The sequence below is a fragment of the Protopterus annectens genome, chromosome 4.part0 (genome assembly GCF_019279795.1).
Source record: "Protopterus annectens isolate FY-2018-M chromosome 4.part0, PAN1.0, whole genome shotgun sequence".
In the NCBI taxonomy this organism is placed as follows: domain Eukaryota; kingdom Metazoa; phylum Chordata; order Ceratodontiformes; family Protopteridae; genus Protopterus; species Protopterus annectens.
In genome coordinates this window covers 1495103699-1495127791 of record NC_056733.1, presented here as the reverse complement: position 1 = coordinate 1495127791, position 24093 = coordinate 1495103699, and the positions used below count along the sequence as shown (strand labels likewise).

Sequence of the window (24093 nt, the reverse complement as noted above, 5' to 3'; positions counted from 1 at the left end):
CAACCTATCAGTAGTGTTCTTTATGCAGAGTTACGTAATTCCTCAATGGAGAAACAAGAGAAAATTACTTTAGCCCACAGTAAATTCATTGGGAAGGTATTTAGATCTGATGCCAATTCCACCTCAAAGAACATTCGTCCTATTGACCCGAAAGATGTCAGAGTAAGCCCTAGCTATCTGCCTTTGGAAAATGCCTCATGTATGTGAGAAATAATAATCACAGATGGCACTTTCAAATGTGTCTCTTTTTCATTTATCTATTCAAAATTAGTGCATATTATTTTAACCGTAATCCACAACAGTTTCAAAGCTAGATATGTCACTAACAGCGTTAAAGTGCAACATTAAGTATCACTTTATTATGCATTCCATTTAATGTTTTTAATATTGAAAATGTATGTTTAGCACAAATAAAAATGTTATTATTTTATCTTTTATCAGTGCCTCCATCAGCAGCTGGAAGTCATCCCAGGCTATGAGGAGCTCTTGGCTGACATTGTTAATATCTGTGTGGATTACTATGAGAATAAAATGTACCTGACACCAAGCGAGAAACACATGCTTTTAAAGGTAAGGTGTTATCTACTTCTTTTGTATGTAATCTAGCGAAAGCTCACTTAAATTAGTATAGTTCATGTATGCATTCAAATCTTTATTTCTTTCTGGATTATACTTAAACCTGTCTCAGCAATACCAGGTTTAGTCACAAGCTTTGCTGCGATGAAACATGCAATTTATTTCATGTGTTTTGAATTCTCTAAAATAAATTATTCTTTTAGATTGCACATAATGCTGTTTGTTAATTATGGCTAACATGCCATGAAATTTCAGATCATTGTTATAGTCATGTTAACAGACGAGCAGTCTAGAAAGAAGCATTGGGACACTGCAGCAGTCAACAAATAAGGACTGTTTAGCACAGCCAGTCTGCTGATTCCCCATATCATGGATAAGACCCAGTCATTCCTTTCAATCTGTAAAAGTTGAAAAACTGGACAAAGGTTCTTGAAAATTAGATACGTTTGTACAAAAATCTGGGCAGTTTAATTAGAATAAAACGTACATAATCCAATACCATAACTCATCCAACATCTGAAAGGATCATATGATGCCACCAGTCAGTAATATTGCTATGACACCAGTATTGTCAAAAACTTTTCTGCTAGTCTTGTTGCTTTTCTCTCAGCAACATCTTTGTCCTAGTTACTCCCCCTAACATACTCACTTTTTATTTTATTTACTTATGAGTTAACTAAGTAGGTGGTCCACCTAAGGTACCTTTAGAAATATGCAGAAATGTACACCACCATGCTATATCAGCTTATAAACAGTTGCGTAGATGCAGCTGTACCCAGAAAAACAAGTGGAGGGTAAACCTCAGAAACAAACCCACATGGTGGAACCATAATGTCAACAAGCTTTATAATCAAAGGAAAATAATTTTGACCAAAAATAAGTTCATTCTCAGAATGTCACTGAAACAAACAACTCAGGAGCTTAATTAAGTCCATCAAAGCCAAGTCTGAGGCTAAAATAGCTACCCAAGCCAAAGATATTCACAAGGCATGTTTTAGTTATGTTCATACTCTCAAAAGCACAAACCAGCAATGTGCTGAGATGATTGTGAATGATGTTACCTACACTGAGGCTGAACATATAATGAACCTACTGGCTGATAAATTTAGCTCTAACTTTACCCGTCTCCCTTCCATATCTCACTTAAGATATATCTGAAACTGGCTCGCCTCCAGCGATCAGACAACACCAAGTCCTAAAAGTGCTATCAAAAGCTAAAAATTACTGCATTGAAGGGTCCTGACAATATCCCTGGATGCATCTTAAAAAGCATGAAGCACGATTTAGCCCCATCCTTAACAACACTGTTCAATCTCAGCCTCCATGCAGGTTTTGTACCAAGTGAATGGAGAACAGCTATAATCATTCCCCTGCATATGGGAAAACCTTCCACAGACCCAGGCAGTGGCAGACTCATAATTCTGACTAGGCTTATATGCAGAGCCATGGAGAGACTTATCATGGATTTAATCAATCAGGACATAGGGAACCTCTAAGCACTGGACCCCTCCCAGTTTGGATTCATCAAGGGCACGTCATGCTTACTCAACCTGGTGGATTTTTTTGAAAAGGTCACTAAAGCAGTGGATGAAGGTAAAATGGTACATACTGCTTACCTCAACCTGGCCAAAGCTTTTGACAGAATTCCCCAATCAGGCATAGTGAAAAAGCTAAATAAACTGAGAATAAACCCGTGTCACCCGTTAGTTTGCCATCTGGCTCAGAGATAGAAAGCAGATAATCAAAATAGGAGAACTTACCTCCACCAAGAGACCAGTGCTCCAGGGTTCAGTGCTGGGACCTCTCATGTTCAGTATCTACTTTTTTGAAGTAAAAACCAGTACTAAAGGGCTCACTAAGTTTGCAGATGATGGCTCATTGAATTCCCAAATGACTTAGCCATTCTACAGGAAGGTTTGTCCCAAATAAATAGCTGGTGCCAAAATTGTGGACTGAAACTAAATGCCAAAAAATGCATTATCATATCCTTTGTGAAGTCATCTACCCCAAGGAACTACCACATTGACAATATACCACTAACAGTTGACCCAGTTGTTCTGGATTTGGGAACTTATGTGGACAATGACTTAAATTTTGACCAGCGTGTCTGTTGTTGTAGGAAAACCCTTCTATATTGCACAGCTTGTAAACAGATGGATTGTGTCTAGAGCTAGGGATGTTCTTGTCCTCCTTCACTCAACCCTCATTAGGCTAGTCAACGAATATGATGCCCCCTTTAGCATGTATCTGTCCAGACATATGCAACAACCAGAACGCCCACAGAGATACCTTACTCAAAGGATACAAGGCCTAAATAACATGTCCTATATGGACCGACTCAAAGCCCTGTCATTGTACTTGGTATCCTACAGACTACTAAGAAGTGACCTGTGTCTGCCATGCAAGGCATCCTCTGACCCCTTACTGATGGACTAACTGCAATTCAGATGTCATCAAAATACTCGGTCTTGGGATCTAAACCTCTTCTGCAACATTAACAGAATGGTTTGGAGGGGCTGGTGTATCTCCCATAGGATACTGCTACTATGCAACAGACTCCCCATTCATATAAAGCAAAGTTCATCCCTGTCCATATTCAAGCACAACACAGATTTATGGATGGGAAACAGAAAATTTACCCCAGGATTGCCCCCTGTGCTAATAGTGGACAGAGGTAGCTCCTAAATGCCTTTTCCCATGCATGGGTCCCCTCCAGTTATTTGTAGTTTGATCCCAGTTATTCTTATTAGGAGTTATATATAATTATTGACCATAGGATGGGTAAGGCCAGTCTATATAAAATGGGATACTTTATTCAGGCACAAAAAGGGAAATTGGCTAGGCTTAAAATGGCCTGCAAGGACAGCTAGCATAGTACTTGGCTATGAACCTGTGACTGATGCAAAATCATCAACCATGGTTCAGGCTAGTGGTATAATGCAAATTTAACGCAGTGCAACTTTTACATCGTTTTTCAACTAAAGTGATTTTTTTTTACTTCATACTTAAACTGTGCAAAAATGCTTTTTTTCATCCATGTTATGCATTACTGCCTATTCCTCTTCCCTCTAAAGAACGTCTGTACAAAATGTATTATCATTAGAGAAAATTCACTAACAACATGATAAATAATTTAAAATTAAAGTTACATTTCCAGCTGTATTTTACACATATACAGATTCACACACGCAGACACATACACACTTTACTCATTGAGACAAAGGCATATATGTACACATGTGTGTGTGTGTGTGTGTTTGTGTGTGTGTGTGTGTGTGTGTGTGTGTGTGTGTGTGTGTGTGTGTGTGTGTGTGTATGTATGTATGTATATATATATATATATATATATATATATATATATATATATATATATATATATATATACACACACAAACTTTTATATCTAGAATTACTACAATAGTGAATTGCACATTCTCGAGACCATAAACCCGAATAATCGAAATACCGAACTGTGATATTCCCAAATGTGAAATCATCATAAATTTAAAATATCTTATTTCAGAAAGCCGGCATTCTGTTTCAGCCATACACCTTGATAAACAATAAAAATGTGACTTTGTGCAACTTAAATCCAAAATCATACTTCTGTTGTGCAAATTCTGTGATTCAAAAGGCAAACTACCCAACAATAACTTTTATTTAGTTTTTTCTACCACTGCTGCATCTCCAGTGTGATCATATACAAAGAATTTTAATACCTGCTCTCCTGCTGACAGTGATAAAGTAATAACCCTGCCGTTACACTTAGCTGAAGATTTCTATTAACAGCACCAGTGTTGTTTAACCATTATGCTTTGCTCCAAATGATAAATATAGTCTAATATTATTAAAAGTTCCTTAAATTTTTCAGATGTTATAGTGCTGTAAACTGAGGCTTTGTATTAGAAACATACCTTGCAGGCAGTCTGCATAGAAGTATCTGTAGCCTCAGTGATTGAGAGATGAAACGCGTGTCGAAGTATGGGGAAAAACTACAAATATTTCTTTACCTTTGTGCAAGCCCCCCTCTCCCCCACCAATTAAATATACCAACTCCAAGATCACACAACTTGAGGAATTGTACTTCCCAGAGCTTCAGACAATTTGTCAGACATATTTTTTTTTTATTTTGGTCCAACATACACTTTTTAAAGGTATAACAACCATTTGAAAGCTTTCAGAATGTGTTAGATAATGAAATTTGGCATAAAAAACACTCGGTGAGGTGAACTTGTGAAATACTAAACTTTTGGTATTGTGATCTTAGAGATTGCGCAATTTGTTACTGTAGTAATTTGAGATATAAAGATAGATCCATATATATATATATATATATATATATATATATATATATATATATATGTATATATATATATATACACACACACACACCTTTAAAGAATTCAGTAACTGTAGTTAAGAAAATAGATGCTGCACTAACACATGGTCCAAAAGACAATATGTTGGCTCACTGTGATGAGGGTAGCCAGATAAAAGTGGTCTCATTCTCAACATTTAGGTTATCCCTAACACGCAGATGTTAGAAATATCATGCATACTACTGTCAGGAGTAAAGGGATAGACTGAAGGATATCAACCTTAAAACTGATCAAAAAGGAAATTACAAAGTTTAGCAAAAAACAAAAACACTTTTCTGCATAACAGTCTTGTTGTGGCTACTTGTTTCAATTTAGCAAATATGATTAATAACTCCCCTTAGGGAAACATCATCTGACTGTTTAAATGAAAACAAAATAATTCATTGTCTAGTAAGATGATGAGTTTTAAAGAAAAATGGTACAAGTTACAATATTTCAGATCAGATGTTATGACTGTTCTTTACACAGGCTTCATTTGCACAAGAGAAAACACAAGTGCTATTCAACAGTAGCACTGCCAATCAGAAATTCAGTTACAGAACACTTTTTAGCTTACCTGTGACTACAGATTTTACATGTGTACTCTGCATCAACATCAGTGTGCTGGGAAATGTTTAATATATAGATGAATGCTGCCTGGTGAAACTAACTTCAGAATGTGTTCAGAGTTCAGAAGTAAACTCCACATACATTATCTGTGTCTCTGCATGCTTGACTGCCTAAGCTTGCTAACCTCACCTCAGACTCACATGCTTTCAGAAGCAGTCATGGCTATAGGTTCATAGGATGATACTAGGCTATTGGCCCGGTAGCCCTTATAAACCTAGCCAAGAATTTTGCCCATGTTCCCACAAAGTCAGCACCTTTTCCCCCTGTCCAGCAGAGACACAGGTGGGATCCCAGGGGTATATTTTCTGTTTTCCATCCAGTCGTCCAGGTTCCTCTTAAAGAGAGCTAGAGAAGTACTTTGCTTGACATGGAGAGGGAGTCTATTCTGCAGATGGAGGAATCTTTGGGACACAGATCTGTCCTGCCAGCAAGTTCTATTAATGTCACAGACCAGGTTAAGGCCTTGCATGTGGGTTGCACAAGTGGAGTTTGACATACAGATATGCAGTAACTCCATTAAGGCTGGGTCTAAGATGGCATTGCATGCCAGACACTGGTTACTTCTGAGCAGTCTGTAAGAGACTGAGTACAGGGACAGGGCTTTTAGCCTGTCTGTATAGTATAGGTGTTTTGAGACCCTGGATTTTCCTGGTCAGGAACCTCTGTGGTCTCCCCAGTTGTTGCATGTGCTGGGCAAGTTACATGCCAAAGGGGGCATTGTACTCGATAATGGGTCTGATAAGGGAGGTGTAGAGGGATGTTATGATGTCCTTGTTCCTGGATGAAATACCCTTACATGTGAGGTGGACCATGTAGAAAGCCTTTTGTACAATAGAGGCAATGTGGTGGACAAGTCAGGTTGCTATCAACCTGGATGACCAAGTCACTCACAACTGATTGTTTTCTTAAAAGGGGATAATGATGCATTTCATGGCATTCAGTTTGAGGCAATGCTTCTGGCACCAGTCATTAGTTTTGGTAACGCCTTCTTGGAGGATGTTCACATCACTAGGATAATTTACGACTCAAAGACAGGGTGCTGGAACATCAGAGAGACATTAGAAACAAGAAAGACACCAATGCCCTTGCTAAGCATATTATGTGCCATGGACAGGAACATAATTTTAAATTCCTTGTGCTAGAGATCATTCCTAAGAGTTTAAGAGGGGGAGATCTTAGGAATCGCACAGAATCTGCAGAGCAAAAATGGATTCTGTCTCTTAATGGTGATAAAGTACCAGGTCTTAATGAAGTTGTCTCTCTTAAGCCTTTTTTAAAAGCTAGACCTCTCAAACACTGAGTATAGGATTGTTTTCTATACATATTTTTTATATATATTTTTTATCTTTTTTATATGTTTCATTTGCCTGCTTTCTTGTTGTGACATTTTTATCTTAGATAATTGATGCTTTTATTACTGCTTTAATTGACTAATTAACTTATGGTATTTAACTGCATTTGTTACTAGTTTAGAACAGTCTGATGAAGCGGTGAGAACACACCATGAAAGCGCTTACTCTCTTTTGTGTGCATTAAAGTTTATTGTTTTACCTTCAGCTGTGTTAGCTTCGGTACTTTTTTGTTTTTCTTAGTAGTTAACAGGCAAGATCTCCATTTGACAAAACCAAACTTTGTGGGGTCAAGTGTTTGGAGGTTGCTAGTGTCCTTGTTTATATGGTCCATGATAATGCGTTCCATGGCCTTGCAGATCAGGCCAGTTAGGCTGATGGACCTATAATTGCTTGGGTCAGTGGACCCTCCACCATTGTGTAGGGGGATGATAGTGGCTATCCTCCATTTGGCTGGGATGAAGCTGGTGCTCAGGCTTTGGTTGAATAGGGTGCCTAATGGAGCTGAGAGCTCACGCCTGAATTTATGTATGATACAGCCACGGATGTTGTCGGGTACCATGGAGACTGTATTTTTTGCCTTTGAGAGGCATTAGAGACATGCTCCCCGGTAACGAGGGGGAGGGGGTCAGGTGCTCGGGATGTCCTGGTTTACTGATGGGGCGACGGGGGGGGGGGGTGAAGTTTTCACTGAACCTGTCTGCCAGCAGGTTGGCTATATCTGCGGAGTTTGTGTATGTGGTGTTACTTACCACTAGATTTGGGTGTTACCTTTGCGATTGCGGACGTATGTGGAGAAGGCCATGTGATTGTCCATAGTGGATGTTGCCAATTTGGATTCAAAGTTAGCCTTAGAGGATTTCACCAGTGACCTTATTTGCTTGTTCAGACAAAGGAGAGAATGCTTCCAACTTGTCACCTGCTCCTTCTTGGTCCTGGACAACAATTTTTTTCTTTTATTATAGAGTGTGTTTATTACTGCTGTCTACCAGTCAGGTTTACTCTTTTTTGAGGAAGATGATTTGGTCCTGTCAGGTATTGCTGAGTCCATACAGCTATGTAAGTGCTCATATAGTTTTTTGGTGTAGGCTTGGACATAGTGCTAGTTCCAACTGAAGGGACGGTGGCTGTGAAGCTGCTTATACCTGCTGTCAGGAGACTGTAGTCAGCCTTGGAAATGTTTTTTTGTTTTGACCCTGACAAGGGGGGGTTAGGGGAGATGATGACTTTGAAAGTGATCGCTTTATGGTCAGATCTTACCAAGGAGGATGACACTATAGGGCTGCTACAGCAGCTACTTATGTTGGTTAGGATGAGGTCCAGGATATTTTCACCTCTTGTGATATTTATTATATATGCATCTGTCTGTCTGTCTCTCTAAATTTATCTTGTTTAGACAATCCTTGTTGGCCTTTTCTGGCTAGTCTCGACCAGCTGATCCAATACTTTGGCATTGATGAAGTCGAAGAATCTCTGGACGTTCATGTTTGGGCTAGAATAGGTCTTCCACTCTATGGTCAGGTAGTTAGTCACCCAGGATCAGGGTAGAGGGTTGAATCTTGAGGCATTCAAGTAAGTCCAGATAGGTGGAGTGGGCATCCTGAGTCATTGTTGAGGGTCTGTAGCTAGCTATGATATGAGTAGGCTATAGCTACATCATCACATCAGTGATGACACTGGCGAAGATTGATAATTCAAAGGGAGGCAAAGGGTGAGTCAAACAAATGTACAAATCATGATTTGAAGAAGCCACTTGGAATTTCATGGCAACCAGTTATTTTAAGGCTAAATTCAGAATTTTCTGCAAAATAAGGGACAATTGCGAGGTATGATCCCAGTTGATAATAATCAGTATATTTCTTTTCTCTACATTTCATGACAGTTGTTTATTTGTATGCCTTTTCCACGTTTGCAAATTCTACCACATTTTCTGCTTCTGCAGCTATCATGAGTAGCAGTATATGCATCTGCATTCCTTTTGTTAGTAAGTCCGTGTAAATGTTAAAAGGCAACATTACTGAACTCTTGCTTATACTTGCTTTTTTTTCATGTTTAATAGCTTCTCCTGTAAAATATGCTGCTTTTCTAGATTTTGTTAATTCCACTGATGTACGCAAATGTTTCTTTTGTCTATTTCCCTCTTCTAAACGTGCCTTCCTTGTCTTTCCACTTCCACCTTTCTTTGAATTCTGTGACGTTGATCAAGCAGTATTTATTTATCTATTTATTATATATGCATCTGTCTGTCTGTCTCTCTAAATTTATCTTGTTTAGACAATCCTTGTGGGCCTTTTCTGGCTAGTCTTGTGTTTCAGAATAAAGACAAATACATTAGATATGTGTGATACCAAAATATTTATATAAATGGCAGAGACAGATGTAGACTATCATTTGATGTAGAGTCATGGATAGTGTATAATGACCAACATAAGTAGTGGAATATTGCGATAGATATGCATTACAATTGAAAACAATAATTTGATGTACAATAGCAGAATATAAAAGTAAAGTTGTCTATCCTAAAGTTACAGTAGTTTATGTATTTGTACAATTTAACAATTAAAAAAGCAATTTGGCGGGATCAGGATGGAAGATGGGATAGGTATAGAAAGACTTTACTGGGAACTGGTGTTAGGGCAGACGACAGTAGGATAGCTTAGATAGAGGAGATAATGGTGAGAGAAACTGCAATGAAAACATTGAAAGAGCCTGTATAGTTGGGTAAGTGGGTAAGAATTCCATCAGTGTGGGAAGGGTGGGTGTTAAGTGGCTAAGTTATTTTGAAAAATGTACAAATGGCTTTCTTTGCATGGATTTTGTTTTAATTTGAGGCCAGAATTCAAGGTAAGATTGGATGCCTGTTTGAAGTAAGATTGAATGTCCTTTAGTTTGGTTGGGAGATATTTCTACAGCTAATTGTGAGAAGCAGTGTTCAACACTTTGAAGGTTGGTCTTAGGTGTATGTAAAGCTGGGCATGCTCGAGGTATGGATCTAAAGGAGTACATCTAAAGCTGTATAAAGAGATTCTCATAGAAAGACAATTGGAAAAGAAGCTACAGGAATCTTGTTTTAGAAACTTGAAGATTAGGGAGACAAGTAGATGTTCATCATGTTTCACTGTTGCAGTCATTACACTTGGGTTATCCTGCTGGCAGGCTACCCGCAGTCGGCCTGAATTCCAAAGTCTTGGTCAGGCATCGGTTGCTATCGCCTCTTCCCTGATGTCAGTGCGCTAGGGGTATAAAAGATGCAGCCGATGCCATTTTCTTCAGTCTTTCTTGCCGCACGGTGCCCGAAGCAAAAGCAGTTCGCAAGTGCCGGTCGGCCGACTCCTGAGATTTTCGAATTTGAATTTCAGAACCGAAGTCTTCAATAAAGCTAAGTACCCCATTGCGGAAACTTTTTCTTGCTCCAGACCGATGTCAGTAAAAGTTAACAATTGTATTTCTTGTGGGAAGCAAATACCTCATAAGGATTTTCACTCTTACTGTATTCCTTGCCTAGGCCCTGACCACGACGTAGCTAGTTGTCGGTTTTGTGCTAGATTCAAGCAACGCACTATTAAGCGTCGGTTTGATTTTGCTTTACATTACTTTGGCCGAAGGTTTAACTACATAATTCCGTCAGAACAACCGACGACCGGAATTCATAAAAAACGCAAAGACAAAGAAAAGGACAGGCATCCGAGGTCCAAAACTGACGACGAAGCCTCTTCTAGGCCAGTCGCTGGTTGGCCAGTTCTCAGTGAGGCGCTTTCACAGCCCCTGACACCCGCTACCTCAGAGCCACAGGCCGCCTCTGACTCCCACGTGGAGACAGCTAGGCCTCTGGAAACTCAAGGTATTGGGCCTACGGAAACTATTCCCTCAGATGGGTCCGGAGCAGCTGAGCAGGCATCAGCTTCTGAGGGTGTTTTCAGACCTACACAGCTTACTATCAAGTCCACTTCAGCAGCCAAGGCAAAGTCTAAAACACCATTAAAGACAAAGAAACAAGTACAGCATTCTCCTGGACAGTCATCCATGCCAAAGAAACAGATGCTTAAAATGGCCGAGGACCTAATTACATTGATCAGGGGTTCCCATCCCCCTCCTGATAAAAGACCTAGGCAAGACACTGACTATGACTCTTCTGACCAGGTCTCTATTTCCTCTGATTCCTCTTCAGAACAGGGACATTCTCTTCCTTCCTATGAGGACCCTGATGCTGAAGAATCTGTCCCTTCAGCCTCTCCTCCTGAGGATTACTCTTTTGGGGAAACCCTGCACACCATGAGGGAGCATTTCCATTGGGAGAGCCAGGATTATTCAGAATCCAAGAAAAGGCTCAGAGTATTTCTTTTACTACCTCAGCACAGGCCCCTTGCTATCCCCCTGTACTAGATATTGTTGATGATGTTTTTTCTGAATCCATTTTGTCTCCTGATTGTTTACCCCCTGCACCAGTCAAGCCAGATAGGTACTACAGGGTCCCAGACTCTCATAAATTTCTTTATATAAACCCTGCTGCTGACCCAGAAACAATTTCTCAGGGTCCTAAAGGGGTCAAGGCTTCCACTGCAAAAAGCCCTGTTCCCTCTGATAGGGATTCTAGAGCTCTGGATAGATGGGGGAAAAAAGTTTACACCTCTGCTACTTTAGCTGTAAGGGCTTTAAACTGCCAGTTTCACATGCTTAAATATCAACAATACCTAATGTCTTTGCTAAAACAGAAAATGCTTACAAGCTCAGAATGTCCTGACAATAAGGAAATGCAGGATTTATTGCATGCAGCTGAACAAGTGGGAAAGCATACTCTGCAATGTGGTTTTGATTCATTAGAGGCTTCTTGCAGAGCCGCAGTTACAGGTTCTGTCATTCGAAGGCATGCTTGGTTAAAAGAACAAACGTTACCTGATCATGTTAAAGCAAAATTATTGGATGCTCCATTACAGCTTGATACTTTGTTTGGTGTTAAGGCAGAAGAGGTGTTAAAGAAAATGGAGGATAAAGCAAAATCAATGCAGACAGTACAGGATTTCTTACAGGTTCAGCCACCTAGATTTAGCAGGAACTGGCCTTCAAAAAATTGTCCTTTCCAGTGTCAGACAGGCCACAAAGAGGCAGATACAGACCCCCAAGAGGCAGATCTCAGCCCCAAGGCTCATACAGACCTAAACAATGGGGTGCTGCAACCCCCAAAGGCGGAGAAGACAAATCACAACTTTATAGGAAACAGTCACAATGACTTCCCTCTACAAATGCCAAGCACTTAACTTTTGGCAGCTCCCTTGGGGGGGGGGGACTAGCACTTTTCTCACAAAATAGGCACATGATCACCCAGGACAAATGGGTAATGAATATTGTTTCTCAGGGTTACAGGTTCCACTTTCACACCCTACCAAGGCCAAAAGGTATGCCAGACCTGCCACAAAATCAATGGGCAGAGGCACAAAAACAAATTTCTGTTCTCATGGACATGAGAGCTATTCAAAAAGTACCACAGCAAGAACAGGGACAAGGATTTTATTCAAGACTTTTCTTGGTACCCAGAAAGGACAAAGCCTGGAGACCAATACTGGACCTGTCAATTCTAAATACTTTCCTGGATGTTCCAAAATTCAAAATGTTGACACTGCAGCAACTTTTACCCATGCTGGGCAAGAAGGCTTGGCTAGTTACTTTGGACCTCAAAGAGGCATACCTGCATGTCCCAATCAGACAATCTTGCAGACGTTACCTCAGATTCATAGCTGGCTCAGTGCATTACCAATTCTCTGCACTGCCCTTTGGCTTATCTACTGCGCCCAGGGTTTTCACAAAATGCCTGGCACCAGTAATTGCATTTTGCAGACAAAAAGGAATTCAAATATATCCCTACTTGGACGACGGCCTTATTCAAGCAGAGAGCAAAGACATTCTAATAAAGCATCTGGCGTTTGTAAAAAGATTACTAATTTGCCTGGGGTACACAGTAAGTGTAAAGAAATCAAAACTAGTGCCCTCTCAAGAGATAATATTCCTGGGTGCAAGCTTAAATACAACTGCCCAGATGGCTTATCTCACGCCAGACAAACAAAGGCAACTGACTCATTATTTTTAAATGATGGCAACAAAGACCCAGCTACCTGCAAGAAAAATTCTGCAGGCTTTGGGCTTCATGGCATCCTGCATCCTGCTGATTCCATATGCAAGACTGCATATGAGGAAGCTACAATGGTACCTAAAAAGTGTTTGGATTCAGCATTGCCACAGCCTGGAAACAATAATAACTCTTATTCCCTGCCTGCAACAGGAGTTTCGATGGTGGGCACTGGCCTGTCACCACAACAAGGGACAGCCTTTCACTTTACTCACAGCCAGGCAGACACTAACAACAGATGCATTGGATTATACCTGGTGGGCACACATGGCAGGAAAATGTATTCAGGACACGTGGCCCACGGACCAAATGTATCTTCACATCAATTAAAAGTGATGCTAGCTGTACAGAATGCCCTGACAGCCTTCAAGGATCTTCTACATCCAGGACAACTATTACTAAAGACGGACAATACTACAGTTATGTGTTACATAAACAAGCAAGGGGGCACACATTCCTACCCCCTCTGCAGGCAAGCCATGACTTTGTGGAACACAGCACTGACCTAGCAAGTACATCTACAGGCACAATTCCTGCCAGGAAAGAAAAATACTCTGGCAGATGAACTAAGCAGAAACCTCATGGACCCTCACGAGTGGAAACTACATCCACAGGTCTTCAGCATGATAACAAGAAAATGGGGATGCCCAGACATAAATCTTTTTGCCTCTCCTCACAATTGCCAACTACAGAGATTCTTATCACTCACAAGCATGGAAAGTGGATGCTCTATCATTCAACTGGAAAACCCTATCAGTTTATGCCTTTCCTCCACTGCCTCTCCTTCCCAAGGTGCTCCTAAAAGTCAGACAAGAGAAGCCAAAAATGATTCTGATTGCCCCAGACTGGCCATGCCAGCACTGGTACCCAATCCTAAAGAGCTTGACTCAAGGCCCAGCCTGGACTTTACCTCAAATTCCTCATCATCTGACTCAACAAAACAATCAGATCCTGCACAGCCAACTCAAAACCTTAAATCTGGCTGCATGGCAGATAATATAGCTACTCAGAACACACCACTCTCTAAAGCTGTTATGGATGTCATTTTGGAAGACAGGAGGCCCAGTACCAGAAAATCCTATGCAAAAAAATAGAAGAGATTCCGTGCTTGGAACCAGGCACAAGGGCTCGAACCACTTGTTCCAAATATTCCTCAGATATTACAATACCTAACTGAGATGCTGGACAAAGGCCTATCCTTTTCATCAATTAAGATCCATGCCTCTGCCATTTCAGCTCATTACAATTCGGAACATCCTATTTTTTCTCATCCACTGCTAAGACAGTATCTCAGAGGGGCAAAAAACATAAGACCCCCAAGGAGGGCACCGATACCTACATGGGACCTCAACTTTGTCTTAGAAAAGCTCACACTGCCTCCTTTTGAGCCAGCCAATATAGCTGATTTAAAATTCTTATCATGGAAAACTGCTCTGCTCCTAGCAATAACTTCAGCAAAAAGAGTTTCAGAGTTACAGGCATTAATGGCAGTGAACCTTTTATCATTTTTCATCCGGAGAGGGTTTCTCTAAGGACAAACCCAACATTTATGCCAAAGGTAGTATCCAGTGCGGCTCTTAACCAAACCATTCATTTGCCAACTTTTTATCCAAATCCCCAGAATAAAGGGGAAAGACTTCTGCACTCTTTGGACATACACAGGCAGCTACGCTTTTACTTGGACAAAACAAAAGCTTTCAGAAAAACTGAGCAACTGTTTGTAGCATATGCTGCAAGATCACAAGGAATGGCTATCTCAAAGCAGACAATTTCAAAATGGATAGGACACTGTATTCGTTTCTGCTGTGCACGGCATGGTAAGTCAGTGCCTAAGGGCATTAGGCCACATTCAACCAGAGCAGCAGCCACTTCAGCAGCCTTCCTCAGAGGAGTACCAACCAAAGACATTTTAGAGGCTGCAACTTGGACTTCAGTGCACACTTTTACAAAGCACTACCACTTACCTCTTTACTCTAAATCCAGAGCAGGCTTTGCCACTGCAGTTCTGCAGGGCCTCATAGCCACTCCTAATTCTATTTAGACCCAGCCACCCAACCTCAGCTTTGGGATTCAACCCAAGTGTAATGACTGCAACAGTGAAACACGATGAACATAGTACAGTTGTGTACCTACCATAAATGTAGATGTTCAAGTGTATTCACTGTTGCAGTCCAGGTTACCCACCCACCATCCCCCTTTCTTTGCTGGGACTTATCTGTACTTATCTATTCTATACAACCTATGTGGTGTATTTGCTTGTAGATGAAGGTAATGATTTATTTTAGTACATGCTTTGTTATTGGCATAATTTTTTAGCGTACCCTTTTGGGGGCACCTGACATCTGGGGCAAGAAAAACTGAAGAAAATGGCGTCGGCTGCATCTTTTATACCCCTAGCGCACTGACGTCAGGGAAGAGGCGACAGCAACTGACGCCGGACCAAGACTTTGGAATTCAGGCCGACTGTGGGTAGCCTGCCAGCAGGATAACACAACTGTAATGACTGCAACAGTGAATACACTCGAACATCTACATTTATGGTAGGTACACAACTGTACTTTTTGTGGCTTGTTGGAGAGAGGCACTTAGCCTTTGTTAGGGTGTAACAGTGGTGCTCTGTTTTAGGAGAGGGGTTGATGAATCTGCAAGTGTGATAATGATAGTTTAGTGAGTGGTTAGATTTCTTTTAGGGGTTGCTGCTGTAATAGGAAGACCATACTCTAGTTGTTAAAAGACCTATTTTACTAATGACTGTTACATCTTCTAGAGAAACAAAAGTGTTTTTTGTTTTGCCTAATTTGTTAATTTTGCATTTTGTTTCATGAATTGTCAGTCCACACAGAGCCCAGATAATTCATTTGGGTTGCCTCTACTGCCTGTCAGTCATTGACCCCTTCCTGATCAGTCAGTCCATTCCTTTCCCCTCACCAGGGTAGTGGTCAACAGACAAAGGCCATCATTCATGCAGTCTTCAGAGGTTGTTTGAGATTTTTGCTGGTTTTTGGCTCTGTGTTTCCACACACTAGACAAGCTAAAGGAAAGGAATATGCAAGTGGGCCGACTGTAGAGGATGTTCCCACACTTTCACAAAGGGCATTGCATCCATTTATTCCTGACTCGCCCCTTGAAGTATAAGTGGTAGTTTCCCCTGATCTCCATCAGGGAAATCCCATCACCCTGACTTGTCTTGGAAGCCTCCACACTCCCTCGACCCCCCCCCCCCCGGGAGGAGAGGATGTTCCCACATTTTCACAAAGGACATTGCATCAGGTTATTCCTGACTCGCCCCTTGAAGTATAAGTGGTAGTTTCCCCTGATCTCCATCAGGGAAATCCCATCACCCTGACTTGTCTTGGAAGCCTCAACACTCCCCCTGACCCCCCCCCCCCCGGGAGGAGAGTCAGACATGCTTCTTCATTTCTTCCTAATTCTGCCTGACTCCTCCAGCATCAGGGCTCCTAATGGAACCATGTGATTTTTGGTCTTTGTCAGGGCTGTATCTCTCTAAATTACAGAACCACATGGGGACTAGGAATAGTTTCTGTTTGGTTTTGAATAGCATAACCTTTTTTATTTTATTTTTTTTTTCTCTGAGTTAATCCATAAGAGTTTGTTTTTAAGCCAAATGAATGTACTCTGGACATTTTTTTCAAGGTCATGTTTCATTGTTTAGGAGAAGAACCAATTTCTCAAAGACAGGTAGATAACTAAAACAAGGTCTACATAAATTTTTATTAATGCTTAACTGATTCACTGCATTTTCTTCTTTAATCCACAGACTTCATCAGATAAACAATCAGTCCGTTAGCCATACCATTTATGTATGCTAATATCAAATGTCAGCCAATAAAATCTTGTATTCCGTTAAACAATTAAAGTCATAAAAATACAAATAGTACTAAACATATAAATTATATAAATTGTTTATATTTCTAGTTATAAAAACTATCCTGTAAATAACCATTTTAATTTTAAAAATAATTCTTTTAATCAGACTCAAAAACTCAAGATTTATACACTAAATATGTGTAATATGGGGGTTGTCTACCAGATGGAGTAAAAAGTTAAAATATAATCTAATGACCATTTTAGGTTTTATTTATTTCATGTTTTGTAGTGTGTCATGTATTGGGATGAATATGTCAGTTCTGGTACATCTGCCTATCTAGAATCAAAGAGTACTGTTGTGTACAGGATGTTAATTCAAAGTATGCTACCATTTGTCTGCTTATGTCTGGGATAACTGAAATAAGTTTTAATTACCTCTAGAAGTAGGTTTGGAAATTTTGGAAAGGGGATGAATGACTGCATTATTTATTTATTGCCTTTTGTGTAGTAGGATTGTCTGAATGGGTGGTCAGGCCCATTTTCATTGGAGGCCCAGGGAGAAAAGCCCCATTAGAGTTGCAATTACAAAGAATTTGCAGAGAAAAAAGTAGTCAGTTTCTTAACAGTAGAAATGGATTTTTAGAATCATCCTGTGGTAATACAGTCAAGACAGAGGTTAACGCAGCTTGATTTCTGCAGGAGAGTTATACAGTAATACTCAGTTTGCATTTACATATACAGTAATATATAACTTTTATTTATAAAAGGGCAATGAAAAGCAGTATACCATTATAAACATAGGATTTATTTACATTACTGGATAAGGTAGGAAAGCTGAAAGTTAGGAGTTAGTTATAGTCTAGTGATTTGAGAGATGGAGAGCGAGAGAGGGAGAGAGAGTGTCATTCAGGGAGTGAACAAGAACAGAGCAAGGAGGAGTCTAGGTGCTGTTGTAGGTTGTGCTTAAAGCTAGATGCACAGCTGTCCTATTTTAGTGGGATAGGCAGGGAGTTCCACTGTCTGGTTACATAGGATGGGTATAACGAATCTCCAGCTTTATTACAGGATTTGGAAGTCATTAGTAGGCTCTGATTGCTTGAGTGAAGGCAACATGGTAGGGAGTAGTGCTTGAGGATGTTTTGTAGAGAGTGGCATGTGTATGGTTTGTGTGGTATTTTGTGAGCAATTAGAAACTGAGTGATTCTAGCCAGTAGAGTTTATTTAATGTTAAGCAGTGTTGTGTACAGCAGGATGCATTAGCTGTAAATTTGGATATTATGTTAAAGCATGCCTCTAATTAACTTATTTAGTAGGGTGGCTTGAATGCAGTTAATATGGGCGATGCATACAGAAAGGAAAGGAGAAGGTAGGATGATGCTAAGGATTTTCTTGATGAGTCTGTGAGGTAGGGTTTATTTCAGTAGAGGAGGCCCAGTTTTTGATGAGTTTTCTTGATGGCCTGGGTGATATGCAGGTCAAATTTTAGGTTATTGCTTATTATGACTCCTGTAGTTTGACATTTGTTATAGTTTCTGTGGTGGTGTTGGTTGTAGAAATAATATTAAAGGGTGTACAGGTTGGTGAACGAGATCTAGATGTGAAAAGCATTCATTTGTGTGTTTCCTTATTTCTGGTCTTGTATTTGTAGCTAGGCATAATTTAAAATATGTCAAAGTGGGTGGAGAATGTGCTGTGAGGTTCGTTTGAGGAACCATAGGCAGAAGTAGTTGCAGCCAGGGATACTGTCTTTATCTCTTTTATTTTTATTAGTAGAATACGTATTACATTATGTGGTATGATTCATGACAACAGTCACCGATATTTACTATAAAATTAGCAGAGTTCTATACTTTAATATTAAGCATTTTAAATGTGTCTAACTGTGGTAACATTATCTTCAGATATCATTTGTTATCACTTTAAAGCATCATATAACTGTTAAAATGATTGTCATGAATCATTGACGCCTCAGCTGATACTGTGTACACACCCACTTATAAACCATTCCCGTGGTATGTTCATACCCTTAATGTGCGTCCTTGATTAATTTTTGATCCTTTCTTCAAGCTCATCATATTTCATTAACTTGAAATGCCACACCACCATATTTCTGTCTTGATTTCATACTTTTCTTTCTACTTTAAGCTACATAATGACATGCTCTGAACACATTTGGGTAGTAGCACCAGTATATCAACATCCCTGACTCTCACTGCCAGGGCCAAATCCAGAATTCTGTTTTTCACGATACAGTCCTGCAACAGTTAGGCTTCATTCACCTTGTACCGCCGATCTGATTTGTAGCTCAGGAATCTCCAGTCTACTCCTGGTAGGTTTAAGTCTCACATGATTATAAACCAGTTCCTGTTAGTCTACTTCTGTATAATTTATTGCAGTGTTTTAGCCTCCTCTGTTGATGTGTCTGGTGGCTGATAGAGTATTTCATTTCATTAGCACTCCTCCCTTCATCCATCTTATCTTTCTGGGTGCCTAGTATTAAGTTCCCCCTTGTTTCCCTCTCACCCATTTCATTGGTAGATCACCACTAATCATCCAATCCAACCATCTCCTTTAATTCATTCCTAAATAGCCCTTAACTTGGCATCTCAGTATTCCACCTCAAGCTTATCACTGGCTCTTATTTCTGTGATACTAACAATGCCCACTTTCCATACCTCCAAGATGGCTGCACATTGAGTAACAGCTTAATTCTAGCTCTCCCAGTGTGAAAACAGACATTTAGCAGAGAAAACCAGTGGACCTGGACTTCTGAGTAAATTCAGTGATTGACTAGTAAGCGCACTGCCTGAATGCTAAGAAAAAAGAAGTACAGAGGACCTGAAGAAAAAAATCTGCTACAAAAGGCAATGAAAAAACATTGACTGGGAAAAGTACTGTAGGTGTTCAGCAAAAAGCAGTGCTCCATACATGGCTTCCAGTAACCTTGAGGAAAGTATAAAGCAACTTAACACAGACCTGACTCAAATAAAGGAAACACTGAGGGAATGTATCAAGTCAAACAATAAAAGGCTAGGAAAAAATGGAAGAAGCTTTAAACAGATACTCAGATAAGGTATTAAAACTGCAAAACTCAGAGGTCAAAATTAAGAAAAGGCTGGCTGAATATGAGACTGCACAAGAAGAGATGCTTAAAAATATACTAAAATTAGACAACACGGCATGGCACGTAGGGAAACCTGAGATTTTCTGCTCTACCTAAGAAGCTGGAAGGAACAAGCTGCATTAATATCCTGAAGGCACAAGTAAGCAATTGGACTGGTATTCCACAAAAGGAATTGTTAATTGAAAGGGCACATTGTGTGTATGCTTCAAACCTGGCTATGAGAAAACAGCCTAGACCTTTAAAAATAAAGATATAATCTTAGTAGTAGAAGGAGTTTATTCTGACAAAACTGAGGCAGAAGGACAAGGGACTAAAAGTGAGAGACACCAGAGTGTTTGTGGAGAATGACTACTTATTTTACACCAGGCAGAAGAGTAATAAATGTATTCCATTATTCAGGGAATGTTAAAAAGCAGGTGTGAGATTCAAACTTCTGTACCTAGCTATCTTCAAAATATTTTCCCCTGGAGGAACAAAATCCTTTTTTGATGAGGTACATGCTAAGGAAGAAATACAAATGTTTGTGCAACAAAAGTGAATTGTAAAACTGAAGGAGATTCTGCTTCTTGTTTTTCTGGTAATAAAGACCACAAAGAGACCGTGCCATTGAAAATGTTTGAGAGACGGCAAAAAGCACAGGGATTGACTGGAAGAATTGAGAGTGCACTGTATGTGAAGCAGATACAAGAAATGGAGATGAACAGGAATAGAACAAGAAAATCTGGAAATGTTGGACTTTCCCTGACTTTGTTAAACTTGTAGGGGACTCTAAAGCATATGCCCTACTTCATGTCATTTATATCCAGATAAATACTCAGGAGAGGAAGAGGAGGGGAAAGTTAACTTTAAAACAGTTTTTTTCTTAATAGTACTATTTAAATGGTGCATGATTTTCTTTGCATGTTATAAAGTTTTTTTTCAATTATTTTTAAGTGTAATGGGGATGCTAATGTAAACAAGTGCCCCTGTTTTTTTTTTTCTGTCTTCCTTCTTCTGTCTTTCTCCTTGTTCAGATTTAAGAAATGTAGGCACTGCGATGTAAAAAAAAAAAGTTAAAAGAGCATGACAAAGGAAAAAATTGTGTGCTTTTTCTTATTCTTGCGTAGGGCAATGACTGGGTTAAGCCCATTAGCTTTATATTGTAACAAGTTTTGAGAGAAAGCAAGTAAATGAGAAAGAGTATTGAATATTATAAGGCTTTTTTGTAGGAAACAGTTTTGTATCTGGTAGCAGACAATCTGATAAAGAGAAATGGTTTGGAGAAAATGTTTTCTGAAGGCATTCAAGTGTTTTCTCATCTGAAAGAGCTGTAAAGATACGATAAGGTAAAACCAGACAGCACGTAATAAAATCACAGGCTCTACCATGCGTGTTAGCATGGATAATATTTATTTTAGTTTAGCTCAAATCTGTGTGTGTGGCTGTCAGTTTGGAACGTTTGTTCTTGTTAGGAGGGTAAAACTTCAATATTTGAAGATTTACATAGTTTTGTATGTTATTATTGTTAATTGGTTTTAGGGGGATATTGGGTGTCTGTGTGCATTTTTGTTTGAGGGTTTTCAGTAAAACAAAAAAGTTCTGCAAAATGTGACAAAGGCTGAAATGGAGATGACAAGTATCAGTTGTATAAAAGATTAACCTGCCAAACAGTGTATGCATGTAACACAAAAGCTGGAACTCTAACAAAAAAGCTGTTATACATAAAAGGTGGGAATAATAATCCCTCAAGAATATGATTCTTTCTGTAATGTCTTTAAACATTAATGGTGTCACAGATAAATACAAAAAAAGAAACAGTAGTGAACTATATTACAAAATGCAGAGTGCAAATAGCTATGCTACAGGAGACACACTTGGAAAGAACAGTACATGTGAATTTGATAAAGAAATGTTTTCAGAATGGCTAACAAACCAAGTCCAATGGTAGACCCGAATCCAGAAGCCGGCAAGGAAACCACACACAGTAATGTAGTTAAATGCACAGTCACTACAAAGTTTCCAGGACCAAATAAATCACCATAAACACTTTGTTGAAATGTAGACACAAGCGCTTTCATCTCTGTCAATTCAGAGACTTTATCAAGATAAAGCACAAAACAGGAGGCACACCATAATCCCATCCCCAATTAACACCCTTAACAAGGCTGTCAATTTAATTAACCCCACAACAGCACTTCTAAAACCATCTAAAACATTCCGAAAAATGATTTGTCCAAAAGAAGACATCATAAAAAATATGTATACACATGTATATACTGCGATTCTCTAGTAAATTTTTCAAAGATTTACCCTTCCTATAAACAATAAATGGGGTGCTACTAATACATTTCCTAACCTCATCACAAGAGGACAAAATGGAGAAGACTGAATGATGTAATTAAATCAAAAGGTGCTTCACCAAAGTGTTAGTTTAAGGTTGTGCACACTTATGCAACCAGCTTATTGTACTTTTTATATATATATATATATATATATATATATATTTTTTTTTTTTTTCCCCCTAACAAATTTGTTTGTTTTTCAATTGAATTGTACAGGTTATAGGTCACATTAAAGGTGGGAAAAGTTTTGGAATGATTTATTGTGGTCTCATTTTTTTATATCACAAATACCTGGCATTTTAACAGGGGTCTGTATACTTTTTATATCCATTGTAGGTATTTTTATACCCCAAGTAGACTCCAAAGAATTTTTTGTCAGGTAGACAACAAATTTTGGAGGTGTGATGGGGAAGAAATAGGTAACTGGGAACATATTTTCTGGGAGTGTAATGAGTTGGCAGACGTTAAAGATTCCCTGCAGACTGCTCTGTCGGAGATGCTGGGTGAGCAAATTGGAGTAACTAGGGAAATTATTTTTTTGAGCTGTGATACAAAATTTGATTTCCTAGACATAGTAAGGCCTATGATGACTGCCAGCAAAAGCAATTACTAGAAAATGGAAATCAAACTCTAAACCAACTTTACTAGATGTAGCAAAGGTAGTAATGGAGGTAAAAGTAAAACAACTGGAACTAGGATCTCTGGAAAAGGGTAGGAGCAAATTAAATAGCAAAAATTGGAAATGTGGGATCAATACATGCAGATGAGGAATGAGGTTTAAAAGAAGGCAGGATTCAAATGAGATGTGTAATGGCTGACTGATAATGGCTGGATTTATTAAAAGTGATGTATAATGTGTGCATATATAAAAAAAAAAACAATATCCACCTTTCTGTATCACTGCTGAGAGCTCCCCTAGTTTCCTCCTCACATGCCGTAGATTCTATAGCAACACTGCAGCTATGATCTGAGTCAGCCTTGTTTGTTCCTCTGTATTTTTGTGCATTTTTTTGCAGTCTAGTGCCTAAATACCTACCACTTTATTTTATTTATGTAACCTCCTTTTTGTATCTCAGTTTAGAGAGGTAGGATTGTGGAGTCATACTGTTACAGCCAAGCTTTAAATTCAACCTCTTATGGTTAAGATTAAGCCTTTTCCTGACATAAAGCTGGTTTTCCTGCCAGGCTTCCCCCTTCTTCCTGTCAGTTCTAAGCCCTTCTTCAACATGTTAGCTTCTGGCATGAATAACACTTTTGATACCATTAACTTTTACCACGTCTCCTGACATTTCTCTACCAGCTCCTGACCCTTTAGACTCCCTCCTCTACTCTCTTCTCAAACAGGAAACTGGTGACTTTGCCCACCACAATGTATTTCTGTACTTCCTGTTTGCTAACTACCTGGCTGACAATATTCCTTGTTTTGCAGTTATCAGTCCAGACCCAATTTTCTCTGAAGCACAGTCTCTATATGCTCTCTTGCCAAAATGTTCAATTCTCTTGATTGGCAAGTGCATATTCACCAGTATCCTCTTCTCTGTATCTCCCCTGGCTGTCCTGTTCATCTTCAGGTCCTGTCACACTTCATTTCCTTCATATCTGCAGTGTTTCCCACTTCATTGCACCACCACAAGGTCTTTCTCTGACCTCATCATTTGTTTTCCATCCTTGGGCAGCATTCTCTATGCTACTTTTCCTTTTGACAACCTGTACTGCCTACCTCATCCCACTTCCTCCCTATAACTGATTATTCATCCCTGACACATTCTCTCCCTCCTTCTTATCC

The 24093-nt window shown here is 39.5% G+C and overlaps 1 protein-coding gene across 2 annotated transcripts in view; it reads left to right on the top strand.

Annotated features, from left to right (window-relative positions):
- The window catches only part of CYFIP2 (cytoplasmic FMR1 interacting protein 2), a 2832302-nt gene that overhangs the window by 1073938 nt on the left and 1734271 nt on the right, over positions 1-24093 (top strand). For both annotated transcript variants that reach the window (XM_044069335.1, XM_044069334.1), the window contains exon 8: positions 442-570. In XM_044069335.1, the coding sequence (XP_043925270.1) occupies positions 442-570 (129 nt within the window). The remainder of the gene's footprint in view (positions 1-441; positions 571-24093) is intronic.